This window comes from Aulonocara stuartgranti, assembly GCF_965226115.1.
Source record: "Aulonocara stuartgranti genome assembly, chromosome: 6".
NCBI lineage: Eukaryota > Metazoa > Chordata > Actinopteri > Cichliformes > Cichlidae > Aulonocara > Aulonocara stuartgranti.
The window spans coordinates 16136754-16151545 of NC_138944.1; the positions used below are offsets into that span (position 1 = coordinate 16136754).

The 14792-nt window shown below is 45.4% G+C and overlaps 1 protein-coding gene across 2 annotated transcripts in view; it reads left to right on the top strand.

Annotated features, from left to right (window-relative positions):
* Positions 1 to 503: 503 nt before the first annotated feature.
* The window catches only part of LOC309708124 (tapasin-related protein-like), a 28417-nt gene continuing 14128 nt past the window's right edge, over positions 504 to 14792 (top strand). For both annotated transcript variants that reach the window (XM_082535901.1, XM_082535902.1), the window contains exons 1-5: positions 504 to 767; positions 6399 to 6472; positions 6565 to 6865; positions 13569 to 13621; positions 14335 to 14643. In XM_082535901.1, coding sequence (XP_082392027.1) covers positions 6409 to 6472; positions 6565 to 6865; positions 13569 to 13621; positions 14335 to 14643 — 727 coding nt within the window. In that variant the 5' untranslated portion in view covers positions 504 to 767; positions 6399 to 6408. The remainder of the gene's footprint in view (positions 768 to 6398; positions 6473 to 6564; positions 6866 to 13568; positions 13622 to 14334; positions 14644 to 14792) is intronic.

Genomic DNA, 14792 nt, shown 5'->3' on the forward strand with positions numbered 1-14792 from the left:
CTACTGTGTTAAATAAAAACCTAGCTGGCTCTGTCTCCCTCTTAGTTCAACATTCCGAAATCCCAATTTTTAAATATAATGATCGTATCACCCCGCGAAAGAAACCCCAGTAGATGCGTACAAACTAGTTAAATTAAAACTAGTGGTTTGATTAAATGAACAGGCTGAAATTACCCGTACAGAAGAAATTCCCATTTGTGCTGTTTTTAAAATAAAATGCATGCATCACTGCATGCTGAGACATTGTGAGAATCACAAAATTAGTGTGATTAAAACACAATTAGTAACACTTTTGACTACATGTAAATAAAAAGCATTCCAGCTTTGTTAAGGTGCACAGTGAAACAAAACAGCTTCCACTCCTCCACGCAAAAACAAAGAATTGCTTTTAAGAACACATATGTCTGCATAACTGAATGTTGAGACACGCCATGACCTCAGATAACCCCGGAGATATCTGAACACGCATGCATACAGGTATGAAACCTGTCAAACCGGTTTGGTTGGCCGCCATAATCGACTGCCGCCAACGTATTCCTACTCTCGGGAAAGGTGTTTGGGACTTGTGTGTGTGTAAATCCGTGATTTAGTCCGGTGAAGTGGCAGAAAATGTAAAACAGGGAGTTGATCGTGGCAGTTCAATCAGTTTCATGCGGGTGAAGAAGTGGACCAAAAAAGAGAAAATTCCCAACTACAGGCGTCAGTTGCGCTGCCATCTGAGATCACACTGGGACCTGTATTACGCAGCAGGATTTCGTCTTATCCAGGTAATTGAGGGTTAACTCTGGGTTTTCATATATGTCCTCTGTAATGGACATTTGTTTTTGGTCTGAAATGACTGAAAGATTAATAGGCTCTGTTTTGAGTTTTGTTCAAAAAAGAATGACTTCATATAGGGAAAAATATATATCACATATGCAGGACACTTTAAACTAGTTTTTTAATTAAGCAGCACAGCAGAACAAAGTCGGGGCTGTATCAAGACACGAGGACTAAACCCCAATTCAACCAGACCCAGAACTGATCCGCAATTAAAACAGGACTACAACAGTTCAAAATCAGGACTACTGAGGACTTAACCAAGACAGAACAAGAATCAGAACTAGATGATAGTAGCACTAAAAATCATCATAGACCTGCACTACACTTTTTAATTCTACCAAAGTCCACTATTTAGATTGAGAAAAGTTTATACAATTATTTAGCCTTGTTGTGCAAACAAGCCTGCATAACTTAATAAATATAGAATTTGAAAAATAACAAACCTAAAAAGAAACACTAGGTACGAGATACATGAGGACCTATGATACGGTGATACTTTTGGTAAACAACCATTTGACTAACGTGTGTCTCACCTGCTCTTGTTCATCTCTGTTCTGTCCTCATTCTCCATCTCCCTCTCTGTCCCCCTCTCTCCCTCTTTGTGCTGACAATAAAGCCAAACACCAACATCATCAAATATACACTTGAAACCAGATATTTACACACTCTTCAGATAAAAACACTTTTTTAATTTTAACATCAAATCAGACTAAATGTTTTTTTTTAGATTGATAAATATAAAAAACATATTTGTTAACTTTAAGAGTAAAAAGAGAACCTATCTGTGTTTCTTAATTGCAAATGGCACCAAATTGTATTCAAAATTGAGCCACACTTATGGAGCTCCACAATTATTTTCCTGGTGTTTTGGTTGACATCTCTTGATTTTCCCATGTCACAGAAACAGGCTCTGTGTTTTGCCTTATATGCATCCACAGCTGTGCCACCAATTTACTCACATGGACTCTACTAACCTATCAGAAGCTTCTTCAGCTCAGAATGGAATCGTCTGGAGTTTTCTTATTAATTAACAATAAACTTAGTGTATATGTACTCCTAAATTTGATGAAAGTGATTAAAATAGACAGTTCCCTCTTTTTATTCTCACATTTAACTAATTCAAATTTAATTCAATATTTATTTATCCAAAACAAAACAAGTTTAGTCTAAATTGATGTTGTACAGTAAAAAAAATGTTCTTGTGTTTTCCATAAAGTGCATGTAAATATCTGGTTTCAACTGTGAATATACTGCTGTGTATTGAAGTTCCTCTTGTTTTGCATAGAAATATACTGAACAACATACAAAGCATAATATATAAAATAACATCTACCAGAGTTTTTTCTTTGAAAGAAGCCACTTATGTCCATTCTTGTATATCAGTGCATTACTGAAACCGATTTATTTAGCCGTGGAGGGTAACAACTGAAAATATGAAATAAACGTACATGTAAGCTAAGACTCTCTAAAGAAACAGCATTGTTGTTGTTCGGCTTTTCATTTCACCATTTGTTGATTCACTTGAAGAGCAAGTACGGTAACGTAATATGGGTCAAGTGATCAGTTTGATATCAATCTTTCGTGATACACCGTCATGTTTACATTATTTGTACAGTACGAATGATTTGTCTGTGAAGGTTCTCAGTCATCCAGGTCATCGTAGTCAAAGGAGCTTGCAAAGAAAAGCGTCTGGACTTCTTTAAGTTGCTTGAAGACGTTTCACCTCTCATCCGAGAAGCTTCTTCAGTTCTAAGGTCAAATGGTGGAGAGTCCCAGATATAAACCTAGTGGGAGTGACCCCCCACAGAGGGACAAAAGGACCCCCTGATGATCCTCTAATCGCCTGAGCCAAGGTGTGGGACCCAATCAGCCAGAGAGGTGAAACGTCTTCAAGCAACTTAAAGAAGTCCAGACGCTTTTCTTTGCAAGCTCCTGCGACTACGAATGATTTGCTTTGGTATCTAGTCAAACTTCAGTTCTCCTCTGTCTGCCTAGCTCCATTTCTCCAACAGCGCACTTGTAGGCAGCAGCTGCCCTGCTTAGTGCCTGAGGGATCATACCAATATTAGGGGGGATTTACACACAGTCATAAATTCCCACAGTGTGCACTATGTGCTTCGAATATTGTGTGTCGTTTTTTGTTTTATACAGTTGTCAACCAGGCATCTAACTATGAAAAAATTACATACAAAAGACCCCGGGTTTCTGAAAAAACAACCCGGGCTTAAGCCCTGTAAACCACCCCCCCGCTCCGCCACTGGTACGAATGATTTGCTTTGGTACCTGGTCAAACTTCAGTTCTCCTCTGTCTGCCTGGCTGCGTTTCTCCAACAGCGCTCTCGCAGGCAGCAGCTGCCCCGCCCCCTCACTCAGTCGCTTAGTGTCTGAGCTCAGATCATACCAATATTAGGGGGGATTTACGCACAGTTGTAAATTCCCACAGTGTGCACTATGTGCTTCGAATATTGTGTGTAGTTTTTGTTTTATACAGTTGTCAACCAGGCATCTAACTATGAAAAAATTACACTCCAAAAGACCCCGGGCTTCTGAAAAAACAACCCGGGCTTAAGCCCAGTAAGCCACCCCCCCCCCCCCCCCCACCCCCCGCTCCACCACTGCTATAAAGGATCACTGTGGCTTATACTGAGGTTGGGTTTAAAGATGAAAAGATACCAAATCGCCATTCAATGAACTTAAGTGATCTTCAAAATAGCGCCCCCATTTCGCAGAAGATCCCTTGGACCTGTTAGCAGAAGTATGAAAATACACAGAGAAGTCCAACATCAATAGTAAACTGCACAGACGAGGATTGGGGAGGAATGAACACACATCACCTTTCGGCCATTTTGGATGAATGAACATACATGTTCGTATACAATGTCCAAACATACATTTTTCAAACCTTCAGAACTTAGGTTTTCTTATAGGTTTTGTCATTACATCTGCTACCATCTCATCTGTTTTACAATAATCTGAAGTTATTTTTCCTTAACTCACATTTGACCTTACAAAGTGATACCTTATGTCAACATGTTTACATCTGTTACAGGATTCTTAGCCAATGCATCAATGTATCTTTTTAAACTTTTCACGGCGCATATTTCTGTTCATCAATACCTCATAACAGTTGAGTTAAGTACAGGCACTCCTGTGAGGTTGTAGATAAAGCCATGAACTCATCTTCACAGGTAGATAATGCAACAGTAGGTTGCTTTTCGGTTTTCCACAAAATCAAAGAACCATTTACAGCCATACTTATACAATATCCAGTTGTACTAAGTCTGTCTGTTACATTACCTGTCCAATCAGCATCCCTGTATGCCCACAACCTCAGTTCTTCATTGTTACATTTCCTGTAACACAGTTCTTTCTCAGATGCCCCTTTCAGATATCTCAGTACATGTTTTACTGTAGTCCACTGGTCTTCAGTTGGCTCACTAAAATACTGCGACAGTTTACTGAGTATAAAACTCAAGTCTGGTCTTGTGCATGGTAGATCACACTACCCACTGCCACTCTGTACCTTTTGACATCATTCATCTTTTCTGCACCATCAGTGTAGTTCAGTTTTTGTTCACAAGGTGTCAGTCTAGCTTGGCAATCCTGCATGTTGAACATTTGAAGTATTTTTTCTACATTTTGTTTTGTTACATTTTTACACAGTTATCATGCTGTGTAAGCATCATGGTCAAAATATATACCAATGAAATGTCCAAGTTTACTCAAATCCTTCATTTTGAATTTTGCTGCAAGGATTTTCTTCAAAACAGTTCACTTCCGTCACTGGCAGGAATGATAAAGTCATCTACCCATTTGATCAAAATCACCTTATTTTCTGTCATCTTTGCGTAAACACAATGGTCAGTGGATTCTGCACAAAGTTGTTCTCCCTCAGATATTCATGTAGCACATTGTCCCAATTTCTACCTGACTGTTTTAGCCCATATAATGACTTTTTCAGCTGATCCTGAGTATCTGTGTGTTCTGTACTCACATCAGTCATTTCTCTGGTCCTGCTGGACCTGTTTTGTATCTCAAAGTCAATGTCATCATCTGGCATTATGTCAGGTTGTGTTTGTCTCTCTGCTCTTGTTTTGGTCTCAAACTTCATGAGTCAATGCTTCTGTACTTGTCCACTGTTTGGGTAGCAGACCATATAGTCTGAACTGTTTTTGTCATATCCAACAAAGATTCCTTTCTCACACCGTGAGTTTAGTTTTCTCTTGTTCTGCTTGTAGGCATAACACACTGACCCAGATCTTTGCAGATTTGTCCTTCTTCCTGTCAGCATTAAATATGATGTCTGTTTTTTGCATCTGTTAAAACATCTCTTCCTCACTTCAGCTGCTGTTTGCACTACATAGGTCCACAACTCCTTTGGTAACTCTTTCTCCATTAGCATACACCTGGCCATATCAAAGAGTGTGCGCCAATTTCGTTCAGCAGTAATATGAATAGCAAGTGGTTTGAATGATTCTGGCAGTACCTTCAAAACCAATAACCCATCACTCAGTGTTTCACCAGCATTTTTCAGGGCAGTGATAGCTGTCTCTGCTCTATAACATAATCAAACTCTCACTGCTGGACTTTTGGAGCGAAGTCAGTTCTGTATACAGACTAATTATACGAGGCTTTTATCATCCAGAAACTGGATCAGCTCCGCGTATACCTCTGCATTTTTTGGTGTCTTCTTCTCCCTCCATGTTGGTAGGCTGCTTCAAAATAATGCCTCTTAGTCCTTGCAAACACAGGTGGCCCACAAATTTTGTCTCCCACAGTTCATAATTCTTTTCATCCCCATCAAAAACTAGCCAAAACCAGCAGCTGTTTGACTCAGTGGCTCGTCGACTCATGGCGCTAGCATGGTATACTGATACTCAACGGGTACACTGTACATTGCGACGCTTCTCTCGGTGGCAATACTTTAACTCCTTTAGAAACGTCGTAGTTATCTGGGCCCATAGCCCGTCAGCAGAAGTATGAAAATGGGCAGAGAAGTCTGACATCAATAGTAAACTGCACTGACAATGATTAAGGAGGAATAAACACACATCAGCCTTCAGCCATTTTTGATGAATGAACACGCCCCCCGAGAGAGCGCAACTTTATTAACAGCCAGCAAACACACACGTACACCATGCATCAAACAGAACATAAACCCACTGGCCGTTTCCATAACTGAGAGCATTTTCTTTCTTCATGTCAACTGGACCTCTGTGCTACGATAGCAGGAGGCTCTAATGTTTTTTAAGACCGATGCTGTTTCCCCAATGAGCATCAATATTGATTAAATATATCCTTATACGCAATTTTCCCTGTTTTGAGTCCAGCTTTGAATCCCTTGGGGAGTGCATCAAGGACATGATGCACCATTGGCTACAAAAATCTGTCAAATCCAATATGTGGAGTTACATACTCTGACTCCTCTGGGTTAAGGGAGTAGCTAAAGTAGCTTTCACTTTGTTATACTTAAATGCACTTTGCACCCTCTTGTTTGATTAGTAAAAAAGCAAAAAAAATCCCTTTGATGTAAAACAGCTGCAAACTGATCCTGCTCATTTTAACTGTCATTTCAGATAAATAATCATGGCCTCCGGTGGTACTCTTTTATTCATTTTCACTGCCCTCTGTGTTACTGCAGTCAAGAGTGGTAAGTTTATTCATAATCTGAGAACTTTAAGCATGGAATGGTGTTTGGTACTCATGTAACCTCAAATCTATTTTTACTTTCTTTTTCTACAGGATTTGTGAAAGTGGAATGCAAAGCTGAAAATGTGGGACAATATGGCCAACAGTCACTGCTGGAGTGTGTCGTCAAAACATCATCAGATGTAAATGATCCAAATATTCGTATGGTCGCTTGGAAAAAACTGACCTCGCCAGAAGACGAAGGTGATCCCGTGTTGGAGTTTAAGAGAGGGAAATTGAACCGGCCAAAGCGAGGCTACAGGTTTGCTGAACCATCATGGAACGGGAAGAACATGAATGTATCTCTGCTCATCACCAACACTGCAGTGGCAGACGAAGGAGATTACAAGTGCATAGTGATTGTATAAAAGGCTCTGGGATTTTATGTCTGTTCTGCAATATTGTGTGGGGTGGAGTCGTAGGAAATGACATAGGCAGAAGTTGGGGGTATCGCGATGCTACTCGAGAAGAGGAGATTTTTCTGTGTTAGTTCTGTTACCTCGTAAGCTGTGTTCCTGGTTGCCATCCTTCACGTGATGCTCCGAGTGTTAAGTTCATGACTGGAAACTGCTGGCAACACTGAGCATCTAGGTGGCAATAAAACAGCTGGCGGTGACAATCCAGCAAAGTGGAAGCCTGTTGTCCTCCTTCCTGTATCCTGACCGATACACCATCTTGTTAGCTGCTGAACCTAAAAGAACTAGCCCTCACCACAAGTACTCCTCAACATTGGTCCTTCGAGCCGGATAGCAGCTATCAAAATGGAGCCAGATGGAGCGACATGTCCTGATGCAAGGCCTAAACGCCATACACGTCGACCAAGCCGGTTTGAGGACTTTGATGTTAACTATACAGGCCACCTCTTTAGGGAAATGCTGCAGTGGGATACCCCACAGCCTCACACAAGAAGCGACAGAGTTCAGCCTCAGTATAGTCATACGCCACCCCTCTACAGCGACAGGGATGGGGCCTATTACAATACACCCCCTCCACTGGGAAGAAGTGAACAAGATGTGGACCTTAATAGGAGCCTCTCACCTGAATTTGCAACTTCTAATTTGCTAGGGTCTTCAATACACACATTTCATACAGAATTCAGAGCCTTGCAGGCTGAAAGAGAGCAGCTACTCCAATCACAGCAAGTTTTACAGGAGGGCCTCAGAGAACTGAAGGAAGCAAAGAGTGACCTCAGAGAGCTGATTGAAGTGGCTCACCTGCTGAGGAAGGATATGGCTCACCTGACTGCCTCACAGCCTAGCACCAATCATCCCCCCAAGCGCGGTTCAGGAGAGGTATACACCACCCCTGAGACAATGCCACAGGAGGAGGATGAGGAGGTGTGGCCTGACCCACCGCCATGGCCTGAACCGATGGAAGAGTTGCACACGGGATTCTCCCAAATGAAGGTTGACGAACAATACTCCGATGATGGTGTACAGTACCACCCTCTACCCCGCACACCATATTTCGCTGGTGAGCCTTCGCTGCCTAGTCATCGCTGCACCCTATATCAAGACCCTGTGGTTAAGGATGGAAACACGTTTCATGCCCCTCCACAACACTCTGTGCCACCCCCCTGCTGGGCACCAAGTAAGACAGGTTTGCTCCCAACCAAGCCTGTTCCAGCCAGTTCCCCCTCTCTTGTCACTGGAGTAACCAGTGGGCACGGCAGCAACCCATCTGCTCCTCTTTCGGCTGAGCTAGTGTACAGGGGGCCCAAACCAACCATTCCAAGGTTCATTCATTCTGATCCCTCTGAGTTTGCTAGGCTCCGCATGGCTTTAGAGAACCTACTCCCTCCTAATGCTACTGAGCTCTTCAAGTATCAGATACTTGTGGACCACCTCAAACTAGATGAAGCTCGACTTATTGCCGATGCTTACCTGAACTCACCCAAGCCTTATACTGACACCATGGCAGCCCTCCACGACAAATTTGGACAACCTCATCAGCTCGCCTTGAGAAAGATAGCAAGTGTCCTGGATGGTCCTGAAATAAGGCGAGGTGACACAGTAGCCTTCCAAAGGTTCTCCCTTCAGGTGCAGTCACTAGTTGGGCTGTTACAAACATTAGGACTGGAAGGAGAAGCGGAGTTGAACTGTGGGTCCCACGTTGCCCGACTAATAAGTAAGCTTCCTGCCGAACAGAGAGCTGATTTTCGTCGACACCAGTTTAAACAGCCCGGGAGCACCTACACTCTGTACGACCTATCTGCATGGCTCCGTCAGGAGTCCTGGTGTCAAGGATTTGACGGCCAAGCAGGTGTAAGAAGCAGTAGAGAAAGGACCAGTGTAAAGGCTGAGGCCCGTCCAGGCCGACAAACCGTGACAGTCCTACATAACCGAAAGGGGCCATCAGAACACACTTTTTCACCAGTGAAGGAGAGTCGAGCTAGAGGGAAGGTTAAGAACAAAGCCTACTGTGCCTACTGTGAGAGCACAGAACACTATTTCAGCCAATGTGATGATGTAGCCAAGCTCTCCAAAGAGGAAATAAAGGACTGGATACAGGTCAACAAACGATGCTGGCGCTGTGCCCGAACTCATTTAGCTGCTCAGTGCACACTAAAGAAACCCTGCAGCCGCTGCCAGGGTAAACATCTGCTGGCTCTTCACGAGGTAAATGCCAGGACAGAAGGAAACAACGCTGGCATGGCTGCAAAGGAGGAAAGCTGCCTAACCAGTTCGGCTTCGGGCTCACTCTACCTTGATCGCCATGGGGCTGGCAATCGTGTCATGCTGAAGATTGTACCTGTGCTTTTGAGCCATGGAGAGCGGACTCTAGACACCTATGCTATACTTGATGACGGTTCAGAGAGGACCATGCTGCTCCCTGCTGCTGCAAAGACTCTTGGTCTGGCAGGCATCCCGGAGGACCTGCCATTACGAACCGTCCGCCAAGATATTCAGATGCTTCATGGACATACCGTATCCTTCAGCGTCTCTGCTGCTACCAACCCCGGATCCTACTACAAGATTGATGGAGCGTTTACAGCTGATCGTCTCAACTTAGCTCACCATACTTATCCTATCGACCAGCTGAGAAGGAAGTACAAATACCTGCATGGGATCCCGGTCCCTGCCCTGAAGGAAGCCAAGCCTCTGCTTCTCATTGGTTCAGACCAGCCACACCTGATCACCCCCATAGAACCAGTCCGCCTCGGCCCACCTGGAGGCCCAGCAGCAGTCCACACCCGGCTTGGCTGGACCCTTCAAGGGCCAAGTCTTTTCATGGGGCGGCAGACCCAGCCTGTCCTATCCCTGTATACATCCGCCCAATCAGACGAGTTGCTCAAACATGTGGAGCGGCTCTGGCAGGTGGACGTGGTGCCTTACCGATCCGAGAAAGAGGTCACTCGGTCGAAACAGGATCAGCAGGCTGTGGCCCTGCTCGAGGCAAGAACAACTCGCAGGATGGTCGATGGAGTCTTCAGGTATGCTACACCTCTACTCCGTCACCCACAGATGCCGCCACTGAATGCACCAAAGGAATCAGTCATGCCCATGCTTCGAAGCACAGAAAGGCGCCTGTTAAAGGATCCCAGTCGGGCTGATGCCTACAGGGCAGAAATGCAGAAGCTGATCCAATCAGGAGCCGTGAAGGAAGTTACGCATGAGACTTCGCCCAAGGAGAACTGGTACATACCGCATCATCTTGTCAGTCATAACGGGAAGAATCGCCTGGTGTTTAACTGTTCCCATAAATACCTTGGACAGTCCCTGAACCAGTTCCTGTTGCCTGGCCCTACTCTTGGAGCTTCCCTGCTGGGGGTGCTGGTCAGGTTTCGTGAACACCCCATAGCTGTGAGTGGAGACATCAAGGGGATGTTCCATCAGGTACTGCTCCTCCCTGAAGACCGGCCCCTGTTGAAGTTCCTTTGGCGGGACTTAAAGGTGGATGAACCCCCTAAAATCTTCGAGTGGCAGGTCCTGCCATTTGGGACAACTTCAAGCCCCTGCTGCGCCACCTTCGCCCTGCAGCATCACGTGATGGAGCACACACAGCCTGACGACAGCCTGAGATTCTCCATCGAGAGGTGTTTCTACGTAGACAACTGCCTACAGAGTGTTGGGTCACCGGAAGAAGCGAGAGATCTGGTGGATCGGCTAAGAGAGTTGCTGAAATCAGCTGGCTTCGAGCTACGTCAGTGGGCTTGTAATGATCCAAGTGTCCTGAGCCATTTGCCTCCAGAAGCTAGATCACAGAGTCTGGATCTGTGGCTAGCCGAGGACAAATCCAACCCGCTAGAGACCACGCTCGGGCTCAGCTGGGACTGGAATACCGACTCCTTGGGTTATAAGCACAGGCCCGTGTCCTATGAGGTGCCAACCCTCAGAAACATCTATAGAGTCCTAGCCTCACAGTACGACCCTTTGGGCTATCTGTTACCCTTCACCACTCGGGCCAAGCTCCTTCTCAGGCAGTTATGGGATAAGAAGCATGGTTGGGACGACTCGAATCTTCCCTCCACCCTCCTGCAAGCTTGGTCTGACTGGGAGGTGGAGCTTCAGTTTTTACCTCACCTTACCTTCCCACGCGCCTATGTTCCTGCCAGTGCTAACTTAAAGGGGGCCATTCGTGAGGTGCACATTTTTGGGGATGCTTCTGAGAAAGCTTATGGAGCGGTGTCCTATATGAGGACTGTAGAACAGGATGGGCAAGTTCACCTCACCTTCATCCTAGCTCGCTCCCGGGTAGCCCCCAAACGAGCTCTCTCTATTCCCCGCCTCGAGCTCTGTGGAGCTTTGCTGGCAGCGCAGCTGGCCAGTACCCTGAATAAGGAACTCACCTCAGCGATTGAAAGAACAGTCCTGTGGTCTGATTCGACCACTGTTCTTACCTGGTTGAGCTCACAGTCCTGCCGCTACAAGGTTTTTGTAGGAGCCAGGGTAGCTGAGATACAGGAGTTGACGGAACACTGTACCTGGCGCTACATAGACTCAGAGAGTAACCCAGCGGATGACCTGACGAGAGGGAAGGCTCTGGCCGAGCTCAAAGTGCCTAATCGGTGGTCGAATGGACCCCCCTTTCTGCTCAACAGTCCTGACACATGGCCAGAGAATCCGAGCTCCGAGCCCAGTAATGACGAACTTGAGCTCCGGAAAACAGTCTTCTGTGGAACCTCTATCACCTCCACACCTACCTGTCAGGATGGAATGGCGTGCAAGACTTGGCAGGAGCTCTTGGATGTTACTGTTAAAGAGCTTTGTGGTCAGGGACTCTCGACTGCGCCATCTAGGGCTGAGGACTATCAGAATGCTGAACAGGCCATCCTCCGGCAGGCTCAACAGGAGTCATTTCCCGAGGAGTGCAGATTGCTTTCAGAAAGAAAACCTGTCTCATCCAGAAGCCGCTTGCTTACCCTGGCACCTGAACTGGATACCTCAGCCGGCCTCATCAGAGTAGGGGGTCGGTTGCGACGCCTAGAAGGTCTGGACGGACCTATATTGCATCCGATTGTCTTGGATCCTTCACACCCTTTCACACGCCTGCTTATCAAGAAATATGATGTTGATCTGCATCATCCAGGCCCCGAACGGGTCTTCGCGGAGCTGCGGAGGTCTTACTGGATACTGCGTGGAAGAGAGGCAATTCGCAAGCACCAGCGAACCTGTCCTGAGTGTCAGCGTTGGAGGGCACAACCCTCTGTTCCCAAGATGGCTGACCTTCCAGCTGCTCGGCTTAGACTGTACAAACCAGCCTTTTACTCAACCGGTGTTGACTGTTTCGGGCCTATGTTTGTGAAGGTAGGAAGACGTCATGAGAAACGCTGGGGAATCATTTTCAAGTGTATGACGACGAGGGCGGTACATCTTGATCTCCTAAGTAGCTTAGACGCGGATGCGTTCCTCATGGCCCTGAGGCGATTCATAGCCAGAAGAGGGACACCGGCAGAGTTATGGTCTGACTGTGGGACCAATTTCAAAGGGGGAGAACGAGAACTCAGAGAAGCCTTTGCCAACATGTCAGAGACATTGCAAGGGAGGCTCGCCCGTCAGAAGATCAGATTCCAGTTCAACCCCCCGGCAGCCCCACATTTCGGAGGTGTATGGGAGAGGGAAATCCGTTCAGTGAAGACAGCTCTGCGCACCTGTGTGGGTTCCCAACCTCTTCACGAGGAGGTACTCCGTACAGTTCTGCTTGAGGTTGAATTGATCCTTAACGCAAAGCCCTTAGGCTACGTTTCCACCGACGTAGCCGATGTGGACCCTGTGACACCCAATAGTCTCCTCATGGGGCGGCCTGATGGATCACTACCCCAGGTGGTCTACTCTGAGACAGAGAACCTCAGTCGGCGACGTTGGAGGCACTCACAGATTCTTGCTGATCAGTTCTGGGCAAGATTCATCAGGGAATACTTGCCTGGCTTACAGGCAAGGCAGAAGTGGCAGTCAACTCCTCCTGAACTTCTGGAAAAGGCAGTTATTATGGTTGCAGATCCACAGCTGCCTCGAGCCTTGTGGCCAATAGGCCATGTGATTAAGGTTCATCGTAGTGATGATGGACTTGTCCGATCTGCTGATGTGAACGTTAATGGACGTGTTTACACCAGACCAGTTGCTCGGTTGGTAGTTTTACCTGCCGTGCCATCGGAAGACAGCGATACTAAGCAGAATAGCAAGTCGCCTCCCTCAACTGATTAGGGAGCCTTTTTTCGGGGAGCAAATGTGTAACCACATTTGGGGGCGGCTGTATAAAAGGCTCTGGGATTTTATGTCTGTTCTGCAATATTGTGTGGGGTGGAGTCGTAGGAAATGACGTAGGCAGAAGTTGGGGGTATCGCGATGCTACTCGAGAAGAGGAGATTTTTCTGTGTTAGTTCTGTTACCTCGTAAGCTGTGTTCCTGGTTGCCATCCTTCACGTGATGCTCCGAGTGTTAAGTTCATGACTGGAAACTGCTGGCAACACTGAGCATCTAGGTGGCAATAAAACAGCTGGCGGTGACAATCCAGCAAAGTGGAAGCCTGTTGTCCTCCTTCCTGTATCCTGACCGATACACCATCTTGTTAGCTGCTGAACCTAAAAGAACTAGCCCTCACCACAAGTACTCCTCAACAGTGATTACAGACAGTGGTGATGACAACATGGTCACTACGCTTAAAGTCCAAGGTAAAACTGAAACATTTTTATATTTTTAAATCAAGAATGTTTTTACATTTTTTAAACACCTTGTAAGCAATGAAGATTGCCTAGAGATGTGGGGACTCCAGGCCAATCAGATTGGTATTCCCCTTGAGCAACTCTAGGCTTGTCTGCTTACTTTCACTTCATTGTGACAGCAGTAACATCTAGAAAGGTTCAAGGTTCAAGGTTCTTTATTTGTCACATGCATAGTTATACAAGTATAACACACAGTGAAATGTAGCCTGACACGCTCCTCGACATGTGCAAAAATTGGGGGGGGTGTAGAGGAAGAACATTATATATATATATATATATATATATATATATATACATACATATAGTATATACATTGGGTGAATGTGCAGTAGTAGCAGCAAGCAGGTGAATTCTGTACATTAATATGAATAGAATCTGACTATTTTACAGGATAGACAATATAAACATATTTAAAATTAAAGGAATTGAAATGTACATTGTGCCTTGGTTTAGTGTCTGGAAGAGTCCTGTCTCTAAATACTAGTTGTACAAGTACTTGCAGCCATTTACTTAAGCAGCTTGTACTGTTTGACTTGTAACTTCTTAATGCATGTGAACTACTATGATTATCACATCTTAAGATACTTAATTGAGGTAATTTTATTTGACATCAAGGTGCAATGTTCAGCTCAGTGATTGTGCTTTCCATTTCGTCTCTGCAGCCAAATACAGTATCTCGACTCTATACTCCATCCCTGAGAAAATTGTCCCAAATACAGACAGTACCCTGGTCTGTGAGTCTCGTGGAGGCTACCCACAGGGAACAATTCGCTGGTTTGTTGAAGAGAAACATGACTGGACAGGAAGCTCTGAAATGGAGGCAAAACAGTCAGACGATGGTTTGTTTCAACTCACAAGCAGACTGTCTTTGTTGAGAGGATCCACTTTCTCAAAGTATACCTGCACTGTGTTCAATGCCAGTGGAGGCAAAGAGAATGAGAAAACATTTGAAATGCCACCATCACCATCAGGTATAGTTTATGACACGCTATTATGCACCACACATGATAGTTGTTATGCCTGCTGGCACCATCCTACTGCTCACAATACTGTTTAGTAATTTCAGCCAAAGTGGAATCAGAGAGAATTTAAATCTGAACCAGCCCCCCACCACCCCACC